General features: G+C 39.2%; 2 protein-coding genes across 10 annotated transcripts in view; both read left to right on the plus strand.

The window, feature by feature from the left end:
- LOC129761894 (cytoplasmic polyadenylation element-binding protein 2) overlaps positions 1-11,159 on the plus strand; it is a 693,641-nt gene extending 682,482 nt beyond the window's left edge. For all 9 annotated transcript variants that reach the window (XM_055759726.1, XM_055759730.1, XM_055759724.1 and 6 more), the window contains 4 exons: positions 2,032-2,242; positions 2,306-2,391; positions 2,455-2,661; positions 2,731-11,159. In XM_055759726.1, coding sequence (XP_055615701.1) covers positions 2,032-2,242; positions 2,306-2,391; positions 2,455-2,661; positions 2,731-2,847 — 621 coding nt within the window. In that variant the 3' untranslated portion in view covers positions 2,848-11,159. The remainder of the gene's footprint in view (positions 1-2,031; positions 2,243-2,305; positions 2,392-2,454; positions 2,662-2,730) is intronic.
- Positions 11,160-17,515: 6,356 nt separating this feature from the next.
- On the plus strand, positions 17,516-22,930 carry LOC129780375 (uncharacterized). The gene has a single exon (XM_055788570.1). It carries the CDS (start codon positions 17,516-17,518, stop codon positions 22,928-22,930), a length of 5,415 nt encoding a protein of 1,804 aa, XP_055644545.1.
- The last annotated feature ends 938 nt before the right edge of the window (positions 22,931-23,868 follow it).

A 23,868-nucleotide genomic window follows, 5' to 3' on the forward strand; every position in this document is an offset into this window, starting at 1 on the left:
TTTTTTTTCAAATTCCTAGACTAAAATACTGCCTTAAGTGGAGACGTGTAATGATTTTACTATTTGTGGTTCGTGATTTTTTTCTGTTTAGTTTTTCAGCGCAAATCACAAGTAATTCGATGCCCTCAACGCATACTATGAGTCTCGAGGTTTTGGCAGCCAAATTTTCACTCCGGATTCATGAGTTCATATCATGAATTCATCTCCATGCAGGTTGATCCTTCTTCGTATATTCCCAACCGTGTTTGTTTTCCTGACTACATCAATTCCTCTGTGCATTTTGATCTGTCCATGAAGCAATATATCCATGGATATTCAGATTAACAACGATCGAGGATCGCTCCAACGATCTTCGATGCAAAGTAAGGGGGTATCAATTGTGATAATATGTACTTTACTGATGGGTCCACTATAATCGAGTCCACAGGATTTGGAGTGTTCAACGAATTTTTTAGCACCTCACACAGTCTTCAGTATCCTTGCTCAGTGTATATTGCTGAATTGGCAGCGATTCACTGGGCGCTGGACAGCGTCGCCTTCACATTGCTCCATTCCGGGTAATGAGAGGGCTGACTCATTAGCAAAGGTAGGTGCAATTGAAGGCGATATTTATCAGCGTCCTTCAATGAATTTTATTCTTTAGTCCGCAAAAATATCATCGCTAACTGGCAACGCAAGTGGAACGAAGATGAATTGAGCCGGTGGTTTCACTCGATTATCCCTAAGGTTAGCCTCAAACCGTGGTTCAAAAGTCTGAAATTGAGTCGGGATTTTATTCGCTCCTTCTCCCGACTTATGTCCAATCACTGTTCGTTAGATGCACTACTTTTCCGTTTCAATCTTGCCAGCAGCAATCTCTGCGTTTGTGGCCAAGGTTATCAAGACATCGAGCACGTTGTTTGGTCGTGCGAGGAGTATCTGGTCGCCAGATCGAATTTAGAAAACTCCCTTCGGGTCCGAGGAAGACAACCCATTGTGCCGGTGAGAGATGTGTTGGCTCGGTTAGACCTTGATTACATGTCCCATATATATGTTTTCCTTAAAGCTATCGATCTTCATGTGTGATTGTCCCTATATCCTTATACCCTCCTTTCCTTTCTTTGCGGGTAATTCGTCCCCTTGCTATAAACAGTAGAATAAGTTGAAACGTAAATACACTTTGAATATACGAATAGATTTTAGAATCGAGTGTTCATCAACATTGTTACGATTTCCTTATATCCCATCCTTCTCCTAAAAATATGTCACCCTTCTAAACTCGAGTACAACGCGAGTAATCGGTTCCCCGCCTTACTAACCATAGATATAAGAAAATTGTATATATATATATATATATATATATATATATATATATATATATATATATATATATAGTTTTTAAATTATATTCAACAATTCGGCTCCTTTAAACTTGAGTAACTGAGCCTGTAAAAAAAAACTGATTAATAAAAAAACAAGTAATTCCTGTCATGTGTCAAAGCTAAAGTTGCAAGTGTTCATTGTCATTTTATTATGGTGAGACTTACGAACGAATAAAACTTACCAATATTGAATTTTGTTCGCGAAAACAATGCTCTTTTAAAACTTTCTTCATCGATGAATCACATTTTTGGTTGAACGGAAACGTTGATAAGCAAAATTGTCGTATTTGGTCCCATGAACAGCCACAGACAATACAAGACCTGCCAATACATCCCGAGAAATGGTTTGTTTGGTGCGGTTTGTGGTCCGAACGAATCATTGGCCCGTACTATTTTAAAGATGAAGATGAGAATAACGTTGCTGACGGTGGTGAGCGCTATTGTGTGATGATTTTCACCCTTTACTGCCCAAAACACGCAACACACGGTCGGCATGTAGTTTCAACAAAATGGTGCCACATGTCGCACGCTACGCTGCGCCACTGTTAGTAGGGAAAGAGGCCTTTCAACACTGGATTGTATAAGAACATTTTTTATTATAGTTTCCTTGACCATATTTTAACGCTACAATGGCACACGAAATGATTGCGCATTTCGGTTATATTTACAGGAGGAGCGTGGTGTTCAGAAGCTGATCGAGACATGCCACCCGGAGGATGACAAACTGTACATTACAGTTTCGTCGCCCACAATCAAGAACAAGGCAGTACAGATTCGACCATGGCGTCTGGCCGACGCAGACTATGTGCTGGACGCTTCGATGCCGCTGGATGCACGCAAAACTGTGTTTGTCGGTGGAGTTCCAAGACCACTGAAAGCATGTAAGTTTTTCTTAGTGTTACCTCTATCGAATCCATAACAACATGATGCAATGAAATTTTCAGATGAACTGGCTACCATTATGGATCGTCTGTACGGAGGCGTCTGTTATGCTGGTATTGACACTGATCCGGAGTTGAAATATCCTAAGGTAGGGTGTCATGGGCTATCTGTGCCAAATTTTAGTGAATGATTATTGGAACAATTATTATAGGGCGCTGGAAGAGTAGCATTCTCCAACCAGCAAAGCTACATCGCTGCTATCTCCGCTCGTTTCGTGCAGCTCCAGCATGGCGACATCGATAAACGTGTCGAGGTAAAACCATACGTGCTAGACGATCAGATGTGTGATGAGTGTCAAGGGCAGCGTTGTGGCGGCAAGTTTGCGCCATTCTTCTGCGCCAATGTTACCTGTTTACAGGTGGGTGGTGTGAAACTATAACTTCGAATCCCCTTTTTTTATACCGATTACTAACTTCGTTTTCAACAGTATTTCTGTGAGCACTGCTGGGCCCACATTCACTCGCGCTCCGGACGCGAGTACCACAAGCCCCTCGTCAAGGAGGGTGCTGACCGTCCCCGGGCAGTGCCCTTTCGCTGGTGTTAACGCCAGCCCCCACGATCTGTATCGACAGCAGCGGGAAGGACAGCATCATCTGCCTTCGCAAACGCGACGTCGACGAGATCGAACTACAACAATCATTACCAACAGCAACAGCAACATCACAATAGCCACCAACAACAGCAGCAGCAATTTCATCACCATCAATCAGCTGCTGGCAACAGTATCGGTTCCCCCGCCGGTAACTTCCACACCTTCGGCCAGTCGTCAACCTCCTCTAACTATGTACCACCACCGCCGTCGTTTCCCTGGACCAACAACACCAACCTAGGTAGCAGTGGTGCCAGCGGTAGCGGGTTCAGCACCAAGCCGAGGCACCATCTAGGCCGGGTGCCAACTTCGGGTGGTTTTTTGGCACCACCGCCTATGCGCTACAACGGCGCCGCAAGCAGTGGTGGAAGCAGTAACGGCTCAGTGCTTATCTCTAGCAGCGGCAGTAGCAGTCCTTCCTCGATTCGCTGCAGCAGCTCTATTGATCAGGCACTTTCCAGTGCGGTGGTGGGTTCGGTTAGTTTTAGTAAAAAGCAAGAAGACATCGTGAAGCAACATCAGCGAACGTTGCAATAGCGGCAGTAAGTAGCCGCGCCAACAGTCGAACGATATCGTCACACACGATCCTCCATTGGATCGGGTATTGCACTATGATAATGTGAAAAGACAGTATTTTCATTCGAGAAACGATTTTTATAATCCATAGAAATATTCGTCTTTTCTACTTCTTCTTATAGAATATCTATTCATAGGGTTATATATATATATAAAAACAAACAAAGGTTTTTTTTCGTAAAGACTTTCATCGAATCATTCAAGAAAAAATGAAATGTTAAGGGAAACTGATACAAGAGAAAACTTTAATATACCCGCTCTCACCCTGAATAAGATAAAATGAATTAAAAAGGGAGTCAGGGAAATCGAAATACAGAGAACATATTGCGTTAATATTAGACAAACAAATGGTGGATACTGTTTATAATTCATTCACTTTTTTATATTGAGACGCGTTTCCGTTAACTTTTTGTATGAAAACAATTTAGAGGACTAACTAGTAATGTATATTTCACACAAGAAAGAAATTTGTACTGAACACTAGCTGCAACAAAAAAAAACCCGAACATTCGCATGTGAATGAAGAAATTATTCGGAAAGAAAGCATTCTGCAGATGGAACGATGAAAATAAAACGAAACAGAGACAGAAAGCATCTATCCCAAAAATTAGAATAAAACAGATCAGTTCTTGTGATAACTATTTTTGTAGATACTGAAAAAAATCGTCACCGATCGGAAATTAAACAAACGAAAAAAACAAACATCTCATGAATACAGAAACACACATAAATACGAATATCATCGCGCAATTTGTACTAGAAAACCAAGCCAAGGCATAAGATGTTCTTTTTCAATTGTGAAACTATATTTCATCCTAGAAAGCGGGTAACAGATAAAGAAAGAAAATAATCATAAGCGGAGTTTTACAATGAGTTCACGATCAAGACGAAACTCTAGGAAAATTAGCCAATTTTTATTAGTCAAATTTTGTTGTTTATTGCGGATATTACTAGCGTTGTATAAAACGCATCTAAATTTGTTAATTTTTTCGAAGCCCCTGTTGAGCTTGGTTCATTTTGTTTTTTGATAGCGAGAGTTGGATTAGTTAGAAGCAACAATTGCCTCTGATGGCAAGGCGAGAAAGGAATCTCGAAGCACGAAAAAGAACAAGATTTATTTTAATGATAAGCAGTAGGGTGCAGTGAGAGAAAATTTACGAATACTAATAGTGTGTATATGAGCCCGAATCAACTGCTTTTGTCGGAATGTTGTTGTGTCTCTTAAAAATTTTAGGATCCCAGAAAGGAATTTCGCTGCTAGTCATCTTTAGATATGGAGACTTACGCTAGGACATGCAACCCCCCCTTATTCCACGCGGCGAGTGACGTGAGATAGCAATGTTTCTAGCTTCATTGTGGAAGCTACCTTCCCTTTCAACTTCTTTTTGATACCCGAGTCGATAACATATGCGGACACGACTCACCTAGTGACAAATTATAGTCACTCCATTCGCCTACGAGAATGCAGTGACTTGAGTCATCTCACCTCATTCGCCGCGCGGTATGAAGGTGATCGTCTTCTCCCAGTTAATCAACAAGCATAGCATAACAAGCCAAACGAAGCAATGTGTAAATCGAAAATGCGAGGCCACTTCTCCAACATCATCATCATTAGCGTCCACAGCTCCCGTCTCGGGGGCACCGGTAAGGCGTCGTGCACAAATTACGTAACGCGATAAGGGGGGAGGGGGGTCGAGGTTGCGTTACTTTCTGTGTCTTAGATATAGGAAATTACGTTACGTAGGGGGTGAGGGGGTCCAATATCCGGATTTTAGCGTTACGTAATTTGTGCACGACGCCTAACGACGAAGAAAAATTCTACGCACAGCTAGAACGTGAATACGATCGCTACCCAACACATGACATCAAGATTGTGATCAGTGATTTAAGCCGAGATAAAAAAATGTAAGGTGGGAAGATTTTTAAATCTGTAACGTCACTGATCTTGTTAATGTGTGTTAATTTTATTATAATATTCATTTTTGTAGCATTTGAGTAACTGACTTTTATGCCTTGTATGTGAACTTCCTATCTTCATGGCTACTCATAAAATCAAAGCTTACCACAATTAAAACCCGTGAATCTTCCCACCTTCTATTCTTCATCTCGGATTTAAAAGCTCAGGTCACCCAAGAGGAGGAGCTCGTACCGGTAATTGATTATATGGTTCAGCGCCCATTCGCGAGCCACCGAAAATGGTCTAAGATTCATCCAGGGCTATTCTGCGTGTCGTGTGAGGTGTGATGATAATTGTCACATCATCATCACGCAATTCTTCTCACTCTATTCCGACAGTCGTATCGGATGCTGCGAGAGGTTCATGTTATAGTGAGTGTCAGAATGAACTGTATGTGACGTGCTGTTCATTCTACTGGTTCTTGAATCAGATCAGAGATGTCACAATCGCAGATATGTCTGCAAATTTGAACTTTGAAATTAAGTCACAAACTTTTATTTTCGATGTAGAGTATCATTCAAACGTGTTCGGAAAAGGCACCTTTGGATTCGTTCGAGCCCGGTTGAACGAATTCATTTTCGAATGTAAACACTGTTGAGAACGACGGTATGTTGTCGACATATGGATACAACAATTACTTAAAGCATATTGTCCAGACCGTTACTTGACATATTTTCTATAGTTGTTCTGATGTTCTCAAAAAAACTTCCCATCATAATAAAAAATTATCTTCAGAAACAATTTTCGTGTAAGTTTTCTTCACCACTTGCAGAAAAAAAATATTTTTATCTACATAAAATACTAATTTGATTTGAAACAGTTAATGTTCATTGATAAGTTTTATTTTAGAAATGTGTTCATTTCGCCTGAAAGCCGATTATTGTCATTATCGCTTCCCGAAATCGTAGTACGATGCTCAATATCGTCGTCAAGATAATAAACAGTTGAGGTTTCGCATAGTTTTAAAATCTGAGATGTTTTGTGGAAAATGCCTCTTTTTATTTCTGCTATTAATCAGATTCTATGAATAGTTACATTTGGATCATGTAGTACTAAACAGCAAAAATGTTGCCTATTTTATAACAAATTATATTTTTCTATTATACTTTGTCATGAAATCTAATTTGAGAGTATTTACTATAAGAACATTATGTAGAAGTATATTTTCAAATATTATTGTCAACCCTTCAGAATTGACCAATCAGCAGTTGGTCCGAGTTTGACAGAAATCTGGTTCGGAAACGACGATCTAAGCCAACGCAAAAGACCATATTAACGCAAATTCTTGGTGAGCGGGAAGGTAGATTCATGTGCGCTTGAATGCTGACAAGGAAATGAGTACAAGGGAAAATAAAATCATACATACACACAGATTGAGTCTATTTTGACTTGACACTCGTTATTTTGTTTCGTGCGATCCTTCCAAAGGAGTATTCATTCATTGAATGTTGTGTTTCTACTTCTTGTTTAGTTATGTTCACTCTCAGTCCCGAATGAAGATGGTCGGAGAGTTAAAATTGATTCATCGTGCAATCTCACGATTGCTTACTGCATTCTTTGCACCATGATTATTCCAAGCAGATACAAGAGTGATTTATAATTAGGTGTGGAGAAATGAGCGAATGAACTTTTCCATACTTGGCTACAGCCAATGCCGCATCTTTGCGCCTAATTTTCCTTGACTTGTTGGCTCAAACATGTTTGTTGCGTATCGGACACATTTTGCGGAATTTGCAGCCATTTATGTGCGATATTTAGTTTGCTCAAAAAGCAGAGTGAATCGGTTGTTTGCATCCTGTAGAGTTTTACGCTCCCGTGTGTTTTGGTCGTAGCTGCTGCTCCCTACGTTTTCATTTCAACGTTTAATTCTTGCTCTGGTTCCGTCTCCTGGAATGGATATATTGTTCGATGATGATGACTCGCGGTTGGGTTCGCTGGGTGTAATTGATTTATTTAATGAAAATATCCGCCCGATCGAGAAATACCAGATTCACTTCTCCATCGATGATACGTGGATTGACAGCGGGAATACGGTGAGAGTTCATTTGTGTTTATTCAAGTGAGGTTTCTCAGGTCATTCGTATGGTGGAATCGGGTGACATACGCGACAATTATCATCTCACCTCACACGCAGCGCAGAATCAGATCGATCGACTTCGCTCCCTCCAAGAACATGGCGGTACGCATTGAGCAACTTCTTCCACGCTGCCTTCAATATCGTTGCACCTGGTTGCACCACAGCAAACGGAAACACAAATTGAGTGGAACGCTGACATCAATTCAGATCACTATCTGTGGAAGGTTAACCTAAACTGTTATATATATATATATATATATATATATATATATATATATATATATATATATATATATATATATATATATATATATATATATATATATATATATATATATATGTATATATATATATATATATATATATTGATGTTCTCAGGATTATTCGTTGAAAATCGTTGAAAGATGCTCAAGACCACCTAGGAGATTGAATGATTACATCCGGCACTGAAATGGAAAGGAAGATGCTAGTTTGGCTTATCAGTTTACAAATCGAGCGACCATTAGTTTGATAACTTAAAAATGGATACATCATGAAACCAGTATGAAATTCAATGGACACATTGTATTCAGTAATCATTTTGAATTAAAAATGAAAGAATAATGCGAACAGAAAATAGATAGAATCAATAATAGATCACAAAAATTTACTACATATATCCTGGGCAAAGAAACGCAAAACGAAGCGAAACAAGCCGTGTACAGTAGACGAAATACAATTGCAACAAAATGAACGCAAATAATCTCATGATCAGATTAGCAAATATTTCTATTTTTGTACTATTTCATCCCTCGAGAGGAACAAGAAAAAACAAAAACTATGGTTATCCACCTTCCACCCCAGGGTGGAACAATAGCAAACCTTGCTCTCCCCTAAACTATATATTTTTGTAACGGATGAATATCTCCTCAGTCCCCCATCCCCATTTTTGAAAAGTATAGAAAACAAAGAAAATCCCACAAATGTCACACACTGAGACGGAACCATTCTGCAACCGTAATCTTCCATTAGCGAGAGAAAAGAGAGCGAACATTGAACAATTGAATAGCCCATGTCCAGAAAAAAAACTTCTGCGTGAAATTGAACACGAAGAGAGGGTAAAGTTTTGGGTAGTGATCCCCGATTTTTGAAATTAATCGTTCATCCACTAATCGAATACTTTTCAGCAGTTTGTTATTCGATACGATTAATCGCCCCAAATAATCGATTAATCGATTAATCGTCATACTGAGAGAAATAATTAGTTAGACTAATATCTCTCTTTTGTTAGAAAGCCATCTGGAAACAAAAAAAAGTGTTCATTTCGCCTGAAAATCAATTATTCTCTTTTACGTTCCCCTAAACTCGTAAAGGAAGCTTAATTCGCGTTGACTGCAATGAGCTTCGTTTACGAGTTTAGGGGAGCGCCAATGACAATGATTGATTTTCAGGATAAAACTGCAGTGATCGTACTTTTTTTTTGCTCTGGGCTTGGATCGATTAATCGACGTAAATTATTCGTTCGCTACGATTATTGGTTGTTCAGTATTCATTCGATTAATAATCGATTTCTGTAGGAAGTATTCGATTAATCGATTATCGGAGATCACTAGTTTTGGGTAATCGAGGGCAACTTCGTTTAATACAATATGTTTACTATTTCGGTGAATATTTAGATTTTCCTTCGAGTGGGGAAATGCCGGACAAGGGAAACATTTAATCAGAGCGTGTTTCAAGGTTTCGCATGCGACAGAGGGAACTCATATAGTTTATACTTCGATATATTCGGCGTAGGCAAAATCGTTTTTCAATTTCAAATTAGAGATATTTTCCAAAAAAAAAACCATCCCGCGTAGAGATTTCATTGTGGGAGAGATATAAATAACAAATGCTTTTGAACGTTAATGTGTTCATCGAGTAGTGCTATTTCAAACACGGACAAAACAAGATTACATGAACAACAAAAAAGAAAATGGTAGAACAGAACTCTATATTTTTAACTATTTTCGAAACACACACGATTCACATCAAACCGATCGAAAACAAACTAAAGGGGTAACAAAATACGAATCTATCAAATAAAATCATAGCAATGCTGACAGAGAAATGTCGTAAACAGTACTTGCACAGTACAAAGCAAGAGGATTAATATTGAAACGTAGATACATTGAATCTTTTATAGCTATTTTTCAACGTTGTGTTTGAGTTTGAGAGAAGAATAACTTCAATGTTTTTAATTGCAGAATCGCCACGAAAGTCGCGTGGTTATGTGTTTTAACTTACCGTCGGATCTAATCAATTTAGAGAAATAAAACAAACAAACGTTAGCAGACGAATAATATTCCCACTGATGAAACAGTAAGAAAGCAAAGGAAAAACAAAGAGGCAACAAACAAAAAACAAATGCTTTCGTACCTGAGATACGCATCCCAAAAGTAGCAGCAGCATGATGATAACAATGAAGCAACGAGAAAAGTTGGGAAAACAACAAATAGGGAATGGAGACAGATTAGGACTATATTTTTAATACACGAAAAGGTAAATCGATTACGTCTTTGTCTCTGGGTTGCATCGGAAAATTCGATGAAAACTTCTTTCGTATCGATTTTGGGAACTGTCTACTTTCCACGTTACTGCTTGCGTCTGAGAATGTTTCGTTCTTTTGAAGCAGTGAACAAAGTCATAGAAGGATCGAGACAACACACAACTTTAGGCTGAATTCAAACAGCTGTTTTGTACGAACCGGAGAGTTCTCATTGAGAGGGAGAAAAAAATAAAACATATATCCATAAAAGACAAAAACATAAAGAAATTCATAGGAAATTGACGAGAAAAATAAAAATAAATAACAAGTATAGGGAGTTACAGTTTACGCTCTTTTTTCTACTATTTGTATGTAAAATCTATTATAGAAAAAAAATGAAGCAAAAATCAATAATAATAGTAAATAATAATAACGGTAATGAGTATGACGGCAAAAGGTCGAAACAGAATATAAAACCATCGTTTTTGTACTTTAAACTCAAATAAATTCAAACAGTAAAAAGAAACCAAAAAAAATAATTCAGTAGCGAACTGATAAGGGAACGTTAGTTTTTCCTATAAAAAGCTATAAACAAATATCTTAATGAGAATGCTTAAAGATTAAGAGAACTAGTGACGGAGATAAACATGTTACGATTTCAGTGAGAGCAAATCCCGCATGAAAACCACGAAACTAAAAGAATGAGCAAGTAGTGCTTCAGGATACTTTCTGTCCTGTTTTATATAAGAAAAAAGTTCTGTTTTGTACGGCAAAAAGCGGAGACCCCAAAAACACGGACCGAAACGTCTCTTGGAATTTCAGAATTTTCTACGATTGTTTCATATCCCGCGGAAAAAAGCGAATACTCTCTTCTGGCCTACTTTTTGGCATCTGTGTCTGCACGAAGATGGAATATAATCAATGTTAAACGTCAAGCATTTTGAATATCCAAACCAGTTTGAATAGAAAACTTTTTGAATAGCCAATAATGTGAACTTTCGCAAAAAAAGAAGGAAACAAACAAAAAAACAAATCCAACTGTTACCATTCAGCCTAACAAATCCATTTCGCGAGTGTATAAAAAAGATGTAAACAGCACTGGCAAAAAGAGGATACATTCGACTGCTGTACGCATCCGTTTTGTTTGAGAAGGAGGTTTACCAATGTTTTCGTACAATATGCCCAAAACGCGGTCTTCTCTCAGATAGTGAATTGAAAAAAGTTCAAGAACCAAACAATGTCTGTTTTGTCGTTTCAGTTAAAGGAAAACTAGACTATTTCCTAAATGATAAATTAAACAAAGTCTGTGAGTACACACACCAAGTGATTGAGTTGTGGAAAAAGTATTATTTTGAGACTCATGTGAAGTTGGAGAATTAGAACAGATTAGGACATGAGTCGGCTTAAGCAATAAGAGAAGTGCTCGGTGAGTTTCGAGACAAAAAAAAAGAAAAAGACATTTTTATGTGTTCAAACCAACATTTGGCAAAAACATTCTGATATTGTAATTAAAAACGTCTAACTATCCAACGCTGATGACAGATTTGACGTATTGTAGCAGGTGATCGTACCTGAAAACGTATCGATTAACCCTCGTATTGTGAGCAAACTTAGTATTAAATTATCGCTTGAAGCTAAAAAAAATTATGAGAATACGTATCATCAAGGTAATGCGTACAAAGGTCAGTGCTGTTTCTCTGAACTCCGTACAAGAGTACATCAAACGTCTATTTATCCGAACAAATACACACACATACATACTCACATACCTATATGACAGTAACAACAACATAACAACAACGACTCCGTTTTTCCCCATAGCCTACTGTGCAAACTCGATGTTGATCAACCTCTAACCTTTCTAACCCTTTTTCGAACTAAGTGTTGCTTGGAACGGTAAAACACAACTCGGAAGAGAAAAAAAACAAGAAAAGACGTTCATTGTTTGACTATTGCTATATTGTTTCTCTATTTTTTGTATAACCGCAGTTATCTAATAATTAGAACCTATTGAAATAGTTAAATATATATTTAAACATAAGAAACAAAAAGAAGAAAAAAGTACGCATGCTACGCATCTCTCATATCGGCAGCTAGGTAAGATAAAAACAAAACATTGCAATATCGATTCTCAATGTAAAACGAATTCAAAGTGAATAGCTGTTTGGAGAAAGATCTAAAATTAAAAGAAAACAACACTTAAACATAAGTAAATGAATGAAGAGCAAAACAATATTAACAAGCAAATCCACCAGAAGGCAAGAAAAAAAACATAAAACAGCAGATTCTCTATCTGTGCACTGAACTAACGAAACTGAAACAAACATTCAAAAAATATCGAGCAAAACAGAAATCTGGAACAAAGAATTCGTTCCGCCTCGTTTTCGTAAATGAATACAAAATTTATGCATTTTATGCAACATTCGAACAAACAAACACCCGAAGAGAGTACGAAAATAGTACGGACCATGTTTTGCTTAATTTTCCAAAACCGTTACGTGTTTCGGCCAATATAAAACGAAAAAAAATTATGGAAAGCGACTCTCGCAGGAAGTGTAGGCAAATTGTACGATTGCAAACAGAGAAACAGATAGCAGATAAGAAATTTAAGAGAAACAAAAACAAGGAAGCAAGAAAACCACACACGAATTGTGGAGGATCGTATAGCATATTAAAGAGTAAATACATATATTGATATAAATTGTGGAAAAGAAAAGATAAAAAAACACAGAAGATACTTTTTAGTAGACTTTTATTATAATTTTAGAACAATTTTTTCACAGAAAAAGTAATTGAAAAATATCGACGAAAAAAAAATTAAATAAAAAGTAATAAGAGTAAAAATACAAAGCAAAAATACTAAAAAAAAACTTTAGGTGAATGGAATGTTTTTTATACTTGTAGCTGAAATTTTTTAATCAGAAATTAAAACAAGAGCCATGGAAAAACTTAAATAATATAAAAAAAGAGGAATGTAAGAACTAATTTTTGAGACGAAAATATTACCAAAATTAAAAATTATATATATAAAAAATATACTACATCATTGAACACACACATTTAAATATGAGTAAGGATGGAAACTGAAAATGCGGAGCTCGATAGCTATTTTTCCCGCTTATCGTTCTGAACAATAAACAATAAAACGGTTCAGTGGTCCATTTGCATGGATGTCTCAAACGGACGACAATTAGGTCATTTTTATATGAGTGTTCTTATGCAAAAATGATCCATCCCAACTGCTATGCAGTTCCGTGCAGTAATGAACCACTGTTCTCCAAACAAAAATTATTACCATAAATTCCCTTCGGGTGCCATTCACGGTTATTTTTTTTTTTCGTTTCGTTATGTGTGATAAAATTTGTATATTTTGTATGAAAATTCTGTTTTGTTGCCACCTTTTTATATATTAGCCAATATTAGCCAATTGACTGCGTTTGTTCGTTGCGTCGTCGTTGTTATAAATCTGAATAGTATTAGTCCAAACAGGTTCACGCTAATTATAGTAGTCCAATATTCACATTGAGAACAATTGTTTGTAACGGGTTTTTTTTCTAGAACTTTTTCTCTGTTATAGCGAATAGATTTCTATTGGAACAACACATAGATAAAACTATTTATCGCAAATTTTAACCAGATTGAAACCTGAGTTAGACTTACCTAACAACAACAATTTGATATCTCGTTTAAGTGAATATAATAATTGAACCGTCGTTGAATGACACACATACACACACACACTCACGCTCACACATACATACAAACAACTGCAACACACGCAGCCACAACTGTTACTTTTTGAAAACAAAAAAGAAACAGATGACGCGGACGAGGACAAAAATGAAACCGTTTTTTGTACTATTTTGGTAGCGAAATAATATGTAGTACGATTTTTTAGAACCAGCAAGACGACAACAAAGAAAAATAAATAAATAAAATACGTTATGATGATAAGAGAGCGCGCCGCGGTGGTGAAAAAGCAAAATGAAATAACACGAAGAGAAAAAAATTAAACAACAAAAAGTCTTTGAGTAGTTTTAAAGGAACAAGTGGAAATAAGTAAAAAAAACTGACGTAGTTCAACGTAGAGAAGAAAACTCTTGTATTCCTATATTGTAGTTTAATTTTTTATCTATTTTTTACTGAATCAAAATGAATGAAAAATAAAGAAAAAAGGTATTTTTGATTAATGATTGCTTCGAAAAAAAATCTGAAGGGCTCGGGTTCATTTCCGGTCAGATGGTTTATCACATTCGTAAGTTCGATCGTCAGAGGAGAAAAGAGAGAAGGAAGCATTTATTTATTGTTCGTGACAACACGAAGGAGCGCCAACTGTATGTGGATTGAGGAACTACAAAAGCGAAAAACCCCTCGTTCGTCAGTCATGCGTTTATTTTGATTATGCGTTTGGTTCGCGTTTGTCTGACGTTTCATCGTTTCCGCATACCGAACGAATGACGTCACGACGGGTATAAAAGAAGCACATTTTGTTTGCCTCGCTCTCTTTCCTGTTCGACGACGCCTGCCGTCAACTCTTTTCGAAAGCGACGACACTTGCTGTCAATATCTCTTTCCGGCTAACGACACCTGCTGTCAACACCTCGTGAGCAAGCTAACATCAGCGAAGAAAGGTTATTTGTGCAACTGACATTTAATTAGTAGAGTAAAATATTATTGAACTAGTGATTAAATTTGAAGATTAAATAAAAGGAAGTTAAATTTGTGAAGTGTGTGGGAGATAAGAGTCAATCATAGGAATGAATTATAGAGTTCCACGACACTGCACGAAATATGTTACTTGGCTAATACATTTGTGTATTAAACCATTAGCAGTGCATCTGTCCTGATCTTTGACAATATTGGAATTGGACAAGTTCAAAAGAGTTGAGAGCGAACTTGTCAACGACTAGAAAACTAAACGAAAGAGCGAGTTAGGAACATATACTGGGAGATTTAATCTCTCATTATTTGTATTACACTTAAGGAGGGAGAAGAAAACGGGAGACTGCCAGAAAGAAAAATGAAAGTCCAGACACATGAAATAATTGTGGCTTGAAGATTGAGATTCATTCTCTGGATTAAAGTTGTTGCGAGCGGTTGGTTTTGGACAAGCTGAAGAACCTGGCTACGACAAAGTGGTGGTGAATACTTACCTGAATGTTTGGTTTCCTGATGACCTGAAAATAAATAGGGGAAATAAAAGTGACAATACATACCTGCTGTAATCTACTACCGGCAAGTGTTTTCTCACACGTTTCGCTCGAACGGACAACGGCTCGTCTGCTGCTTTGATGATCTACCGACATTTATGAAACCTGAAGTTGTTATTGAAAAGTTAATTTATTTAGTTATTTTAGGGTTAAACGTCTTGACAATCATGGCGCTGAAGCATTTTCAAATCAGCGATCAAAATTAGATACCGAAACACCCAATTGAAAACAAAATACGAAACCGACTATCAGATCTTACAAATATTTCGGTTTTCGGTAAGATAAAAGACGGCTCAGTGTGAGATAAGAGACGTATAACTTGGTCTTATTCCCGTATCCACTTACAATCACACTCTCACTACACTTACATCTAATTTATATGACACGCCACCATATTTACGTAGAATTACGTATTCGGAGAACATATTGGGGATACAACTTGAAAAACGGAAATCGGACGCATTGTGAAAAATGTCCAATTTAAAACTTTTATCACTCAGTCATTTCATGATGGATTTATTTCGCGTCAATCGATTAGGGCACTCGATAACCATTTGTAACGATGAAGAAAATAGCATGTATCATGTACCTAACTATCGAACATTTGAAAAACCTCAACCGCTATCCAAACGGGAATTCCGCGTTCTTATTGGTCGAACTCAAAGATACAAGCTTCCTCTTGTATTCATGTTTATGGAAATTATGGAAATACGTGGTTTTTGCGCCAATCGATTAGGGCACCCAATGAGTTTTCAGGCAGAATGAGCACTTTTCAAATAAAAATCATTATTGAAAATTAACTTCTTCATATCAAACTGGTGTTCAATGTGAATGGAAAACTTTGTTTTCTTCATGTGGTCTCATACAAAAATTTTATCTGAAGTTGATTTGATATTGGGCCTGATTCTCGAATACACTTTGAATACACTTCACGGTGGAAACAGAGGGCCTGATTCTCGAATACACTTCACAGTGGAAACGAAATAAATGGCACGCCATTGAACTACGTTTTACGAGTTAGTGAAGTGTCGAAGATAATAACGAGTTCTCAGGCAGAATGAGCACTTTTCAAATAAAAAAATCATTAATGAAAATTAACTTCTTCGTATCAAACTGGTATTCAATGTAAGTGGAAAACTTTGTTTTCATCATGTGATATAATAATCTCATACAATAGATTCATCTGAAGATAATTTGATATTATAATGATAAATTTAGTGGGAAACTAATCTCGTATCCAGATGTCGACACTGTACCTTTGTCATCGCGAATACGTTTCATTCCGTTTCCACCGTGAAGTGTACTCGTAGTGTATTGGCGATCTAACGTAAAAATCTACACCTAGGCGGCGCTGCGGTGAAAGTGATTGTTGAGGCACAGACAATATTGTGAATGGTGCTGACCCACAACCAATAGTTTGTGCAAGCCGTCAACACAAGCCCCACACACTATCGAGCTATTGTTCATTTCTATTGCGAAATAATCATTATTATACCATGAGTTCAGTTCGGAATAAACCACCAAGCGAAACAGTCGCATTTTTTGTTAACCCTAATAAAGTGCGTTCCTTTAATCTGAGAGATTTGTAGCCCCGAAATTATATTCAAACCCGGTTCGTGTTTGCCGTTGTTAAACATTTGGTCCTTCGAGCCGGATTCGTGGACCGGTGAACTTAGTAATTTCGGGAAATTGTGTTCGAAGTGAACCGCGTGTGAACCGCATGTGAGCTTACATTGTTCGCGCCAGAACAATAGAGTTCTTCATCTTGACTCGGAGAGACAGTCGGAGTACCGGATTTTCATCAAATATCTGTTCCTGCGACCAACTTTCGCATGTCCTATGCATGAAGGAGGAACAAATCTTCCAAAAAGCCAGGGAAGTGGATTAGCACGTGAGTCTGTGGCGTGGTCTGCCTTCGCATGTGGCGTCCGCCATTCTTATCTTCTACAAAAGACGGCTTTGGTATCCGCCATTGCAGTTCTAACAAAAGAGATTGAAACAATTAATTAAATCGAATTGAATTGAGAACGAATAAAGAAAATATTTGCATATACATATTCAATTTCGTAAAGTTAAGGTGTCGGATTTGAGTGTGAGCCATTTACCCATTGTCTGAAAGTTCGCTTTGTTGGCAATATTTGATGGTCGGTCTGATTCGCTAATTCAATTGAATTCTGCATACAATATATACTCTTTCATTATATTGAACTATATTATATTGAAAGTACTGTCAAGCTTATTGAGGTCACTCGCGTCCAACGGTACGTCATTGTGTTACTTACTATTATAAATTCTTCATAATGCCTGATGCAACACTGAGGGATCTTCACAAGCAGGAGCGACAATTGTGGAAAACCTTGGAGACGATTCAGGCATTCACGGTAGCGGATGGGACGGATCGCGATGAGCATCAGATCGAGGTGAGGCTCGCCATGCTGGAAGGTGTATTGAACAAATTTTATATAGTGAGGAGACAGATTGAAGCGGCGGCAGAAAGTGCAGCAGAGAAGCCTGAAAGCAGTGAGGAAGATCGAGATGAAAAAGATTTCCGTGTCTTCTCCAACTTCGAGAATCTGTACTACGACATCAAATCTGCGCTGATCCGTCTACGATTCCAACACAGTCCGTGTTCCAGTTCTATTGTTCACTCGTCAAATCCAACAGCACCGACATCAAGGGTGCGTTTACCTGACATCAAACTTCCAACATTTTCTGGACAGTTAATGCAATGGGTAACTTTCCGAGACACGTTTCGTTCCCTAATCCACGACAATCATGCATTGTCAGCCATTGATAAATTCACCTACTTACGCACTTCACTGACGGGTGAAGCACTACAAGAGATTGGTGCCATCGATCTCACTGCTGTGAATTATGAAGTGGCGTGGGATACTTTAGAAAAGCGGTATGACAATAAAAAACTAATTCTGAAAACTCATCTGGACGTGTTATTTGCAGTGGAACCAGTAAAAAGAGAGCAGTTTGAATCACTAAACCATCTACTTTGCACATTTGATAAAAACCTTCAAATGATCAACAAGATCGGGGTATCGACAAGAGAATGGTCAGTATTACTTGCTTACATTTTAAACTCCAAGCTCGATCCTATAACCCGTAGAAGTTGGGAATCGCACCACAACAGTAGAAATTTTGTGAAATATGAAGAATTATTAGAATATCTCCGTGATCATTGCGCAGTCTTGCAGTCGATCAGTCCGTCTTCAAACTTCGAACGCCAACAAGCCAAATTAATCTCTAGCCACACGATTTCAGTGGATGTTGGGTGCAATTTTTGTGGTGGGTCAAGACATAGCGTTTTCCAATGTACAGTATTCCGGCGGATGAGCACGGATAACCGCATTGCAGCTGTTAAAACAAATAAGCTCTGTTTCAATTGTCTGGCATCGGGACACATAGTTAATAAATGTAGCAAGGGTTCCTGCTCAATTTGTAAAAATAAACATCATACATTACTGCACGATGCCTTTTCAACTCAGCAATTATCAGGACAAACGACGACACGACCTCGCACAGCTTCACGCGACTTGACGAGACCTTACGCGACCTCACACGACTTGACGAGACCTCACGTAGCGAACTTTCAACGTACTTCACCACCACAATTTAAGTCACAAAGTCAGAACCCTGCCACACCAACTCAATCCACACGACACCTTACACAAACTCTTGCTCAAGGCAGCATCTCACGACCCGCCACAGACAATACAGCATTATGCAATCAATCTCTCACACCGTCAGACTCAAGACATTATTCTCAAGACGTTCTATTATCGACTGCTATTGTACGCATCCGTGATCAACACGGCCATGAACTACCAGCGCGAGCGTTGCTGGATAGCGCGTCTCAGCGAAATTTGATGACGACAGCATTTGCCCAGAAATTAAGGTGCAAACGTATTGCAAGCTATTTGAGGGTTAAAGGAGTTGGATCATCAGAGACAATATCCACGAACGCAGTGCTAGCTACAGTCTCCTCGTTTTCTTCGCAAAACACGCAGTACTCGGAGGTCATGAGTTTTCACGTGCTATCCAAAGTCACGTCGATTGTACCATCTAAACAAATAGACACACAGCATATTACATTTCCAACCGAACTTGAACTGGCTGATCCGCTCTTCAATACGCCCGGGCCCATCGATGTAATCATAGGGGCTGAACATTATTATGAACTCCTATCAGAAGGAAAAATGAAATTAGGTCACTATGGCCCTATTATTCACAACACTGTTTTCGGTTGGGTGGTATCAGGTGTAGTCGATATTGAATCAGCAGGTTTACCCACAGTAGTCGTTCATACCAGTTCCGTGGAATTAGACCAATCATTTGATCTTCGAGATCAGTTATCCAAATTCTGGGATCTGGAAGAGTGTCATGTCAAAACAGCCCTTTCAGCTGAAGAAGCAGCATGCGAAAAATGGTTCAAAACCACGACATTCCGCGATTACACTGGAAGATTTATTGTAACTTTGCCGAAAAGGCAAGAATTAATTCACAAGCTCGGTGATTCAAGAGCAACCGCCATCAAGCGATTCCTTGGGATGGAGAAGCGTCTCCAAGCAAACGCCGAATTGCAAACCATGTATGGCGATTTCATCGATGAATATCAGCAGATGGGTCACATGGTAGAAGTAGAGGAGGATACTGGTGAATATGTATACTATTTACCACATCATGCCGTAATCAAGCCTGATAGTTCAACAACGAAGCTAAGGGTTGTTTTTGACGCCTCATGTTCGACTTCCACCGGTGTGTCGTTGAACGATATTTTAATGGTCGGACCTGTGGTACAGAACAGCTTACTTACCATAATTATGCGCTTCCGCCTACATAGATACGCTGTGGTTGCCGATATTGCAAAAATGTATCGCATGGTCAATGTCAACCCTAAAGATCATAATCTACAACGGATTCTCTGGAGAAAATCACCCTCGCATCCTATTCGAACCTATCGACTAACAACCGTGACTTACGGAACTGCTAGCGCTCCATACTTGGCTACCAAATGCTTGCAAACACTGGCAGAATCCGGAAAGATTTCTCATCCGGTTGCTTCGAACGTCGTTGGAAACGACTTGCACGTTGATGATTTACTGTCAGGCGGTGATTCCGTTGAAGAAGCACAGGAACTGGTGGCAGAAACCTGTGATTTGTTGAATACCGCTGGTTTTACTTTACGAAAATGGAAAAGCAATCATGACGCAGTGTTGGACGGTGTTCCTGCAGAGCTTTGCGACGATAGAATGGCGAAAGAGCTGGATTCATCGAGTGCGACGGTTAAAACACTAGGTCTCGTATGGGAGCCAGTAACGGATGATTTCCGCTTCAAAACACCGCAATGGCGCAACGAACCGTCTATTACCAAACGAATGGTGCTAGCAGACACTGCTCGAATTTTTGACCCGCTTGGTTTAATCTCACCCGTAGTGGTATTAGCAAAAATCTTTCTTCAGGAGTTGTGGAAAGAACAAACTGCCTGGGATGCAACCTTATCTGAACCGAAGCAAAAGTATTGGTTAGAGTTTAGGAAAAACATGACCAGTCTTGAAGACATCAGAGTCCCAAGATGGATTGGGTATGGTAGACAGGCAGTAATGGAGCTTCATGGTTTCTGTGACGCCTCTGAGAAGGCGTACGGGGCCTGTATCTACGTGCGTACTATTTGGAAAGATACGACCGTCACTGTACGTCTGTTAACGTCTAAATCAAAGGTGGCTCCATTGAACGACCTGAAGCGTAAGCAGAGAAAACAGTCCATTCCTAGACTAGAATTATCCTCAGCGTTATTACTATGTCATCTTTATGAGAAAGTAAAGAGTAGTCTGCCACTCGCCGTAGAATGTCAGTTCTGGACTGACTCAATGATAGTCTTATATTGGATAAAATCTTCTCCGTCTCGATGGCAGCCGTTTGTATCAAACAGAGTGGCTGAGATTCAGCAGGTAACCACAGACAGCAAATGGGAACACATTGCTGGGGTAGAAAATCCCGCAGACGTAATCAGTCGCGGCATGGTTCCAGCTCAACTAAAAAATTTCTGTCTATGGTGGAGTGGTCCACTATGGTTGAAACAAAATCGCTCAACATGGCCGCAAGCTGACGTCACATCATCTGAAGATCTTACCTCAGCGCTCCAGGAGCAGAAGGCGACAGTATCCCTTCCATTGCAGGTGACTCCATCTAACGACCTATTTTCGTTGCGCTCATCATTGTTATCCCTCGTTCGATTGATTGCACTTCTGTACCGATTCGTGCATAACGCAAATCCCGTTAACCGAAATAATAAATTTCATGGGTTCATCACGTACAAAGAACATGAATCGGCATTACTGAAATTAGTGCGACTGTCGCAGACTGAATGTTTTCCCACGGAAATGAGCGAACTTGCAAATAGTGACCAGGTTAAAGAGTCATCGAGAATCAATGCACTGAATCCAATTTTAATAGATGGAATAATACACGTTGGTGGCCGACTACATAATGCGACAGTTTCAGCAGGAAGAAAGCATCCCATCATTTTAGATCATCGTCATCCGTTAACAAAGCTTATTATGCGCCATTATCATCATAAGTTCTTTCACGCTGGACAACAGCTTCTGATATCGTGCGTTAGAGAACGCTTTTGGCCATTGAATGCCCGTCGCATTGCACGTCAGATAATACACGAATGTGTGCCATGCTTCAGATGCAAACCCAAGGTGGAAGATCAGTTGATGGCTGATTTACCACAGGAGAGGGTGAATCCAGCGCCAGCCTTTCTGAAGGTAGGCGTCGATTATTGTGGACCCTTCCTCATGTCCTACCCAGGTCGAAAGATTAAGCCTTCGAAATGCTTTGTTGCCATGTTCGTATGTCTTGTTACCAAGGCTGTCCATATGGAAGTTGTTTCAGACCTTACCACACAAGCCTTCCTCGCTGCACTAAAGCGATTCATTGCGCGTAGAGGCAAACCACAGATAATAATGTCGGATAATGCCAAAAATTTTGTTGGAGCGAAAAGAGAAATTGATGAGTTGGCAAAAATGTTCAAGAACCAACAATTTCAAGAGACGATGACGAGACACCTGATCAACGATAGAATTGAATTTAAATTTATACCAGCGAGATCACCCAACTTCGGTGGCCTTTGGGAGGCAGCCGTTAAATCGTTTAAAGGCCATTTCAAAAGGACGATTGGCACGCGTACTCTCCATCACGATGAATTCGCCACCACCATTGCTCAAATTGAGGCGTGTTTGAACTCACGGCCATTAACACCGCTTAGCAGCGATCCCAATGACTTGGAAGTACTTACCCCAGGTCATTTCATTGTACAACGACCCCTTATGTCTATAGCGGAGCCGTGTCTAGAAGGAATAGTAGAAAATAGACTATCCATGTGGCAAAGATCGCAACATTTCGTGCAGCAAGTGTGGAAAAAGTGGTCGTCAGAATATTTATCGACTCTGCATAGTCGATCGAAATGGACCCGACGTCGCAACAACCTGGCCATCGGAACGATGGTGCTTTTGAAGGAGGAAAATTTACCTCCTCTCAAATGGCAGCTAGGTCGTGTAACAAAAATTTACACCGGAAGCGATGGAAATGTACGGGTCGCCGTTGTACGAACGAAGGACGGATCATACGAAAGAGGAATTTCCAAAATTTGCGTCCTACCCATCGAAGAAAACCAACCATCTCCACAAAAAGAGATCTAGTATCTCTTCCAAGCATGCGCCTTAAGCGCAAGCGGAGGTCCTCGGAGGGATCTCCGCAGACCAGTTAAGTGTTTATGTATTTGTACTTGAGCAAAAATTTAACATAACTTCTTTTTGCCAGCGTTGACGTCCTCCAGTCCATAGATGGTGAATGCTGTTTCTCCAACTGCTAAGGTCCGTATCGCGTAATACCAATATGAAAATCCAGGAATACAAAGTTCGAGCAAGTTTGATTGCTACTGGAAGACGTTCCAGACCTCTTTGGTCTAGTGCATTCACTAGACTCGGCGCTGAATGCGCAGTGGAGACTGAGAGTCTCCTCACGTTGATAAGACAATAATGCTGTCTCATTTAAATCGTCAGGTTGAAACATCACTCCATCCCATATTGCATCGGAGAGTCAACTACAAGCCTCGAATTCGCGGTAATTCGACGAAAGGAAACGCCTTGTTTTGGTCACCAGGTAGCCCGGCCAGCTATAAAATGACCATGTCGGACAGGAGCATCGCATTCAATGGAAACGCGAGAGAAATTTGAGTAATAATCAGTCTACAGCAGGATGATAGCATCGGTGCAAGGAGCACCTGCGGAGGCCTCAGAGGCCTCCGCATCAGGGAAGTCATGTCATTGTTCACAAATTCATCATAAAAAGCACCCGTTCATATTTTCAGGAAAAATATACCCCTCAGTAATCATTCCAAGGAAACCTTCAAGTAACGTTTGAACTAATCGGACCTTTCAATTCGCACACCACCCACGATGAAGACTGGCAGGCTGGCCAGGACGATTGGAAATCCCGTTCTCATCATGGTGAAACAGCAGCATCACGAAAGCAGCGAAAGTAGATCGATAATCATTGCGTCAAGCAGCGAATACACTAGAAACTAATATGAATTCATGAATTTAAATTATAGTTAATATGAACTATTCATTAGAGA

Source organism: Toxorhynchites rutilus, chromosome 1, assembly GCF_029784135.1.
Source record: "Toxorhynchites rutilus septentrionalis strain SRP chromosome 1, ASM2978413v1, whole genome shotgun sequence".
NCBI lineage: Eukaryota > Metazoa > Arthropoda > Insecta > Diptera > Culicidae > Toxorhynchites > Toxorhynchites rutilus.

Coding starts and splice junctions, on each gene's coding strand:
- LOC129780375 (XM_055788570.1), top strand. CDS start 17,516: ATGCCTGATGCAACACTGAGGGATCTTCACAAGCAGGAGCGACAATTG.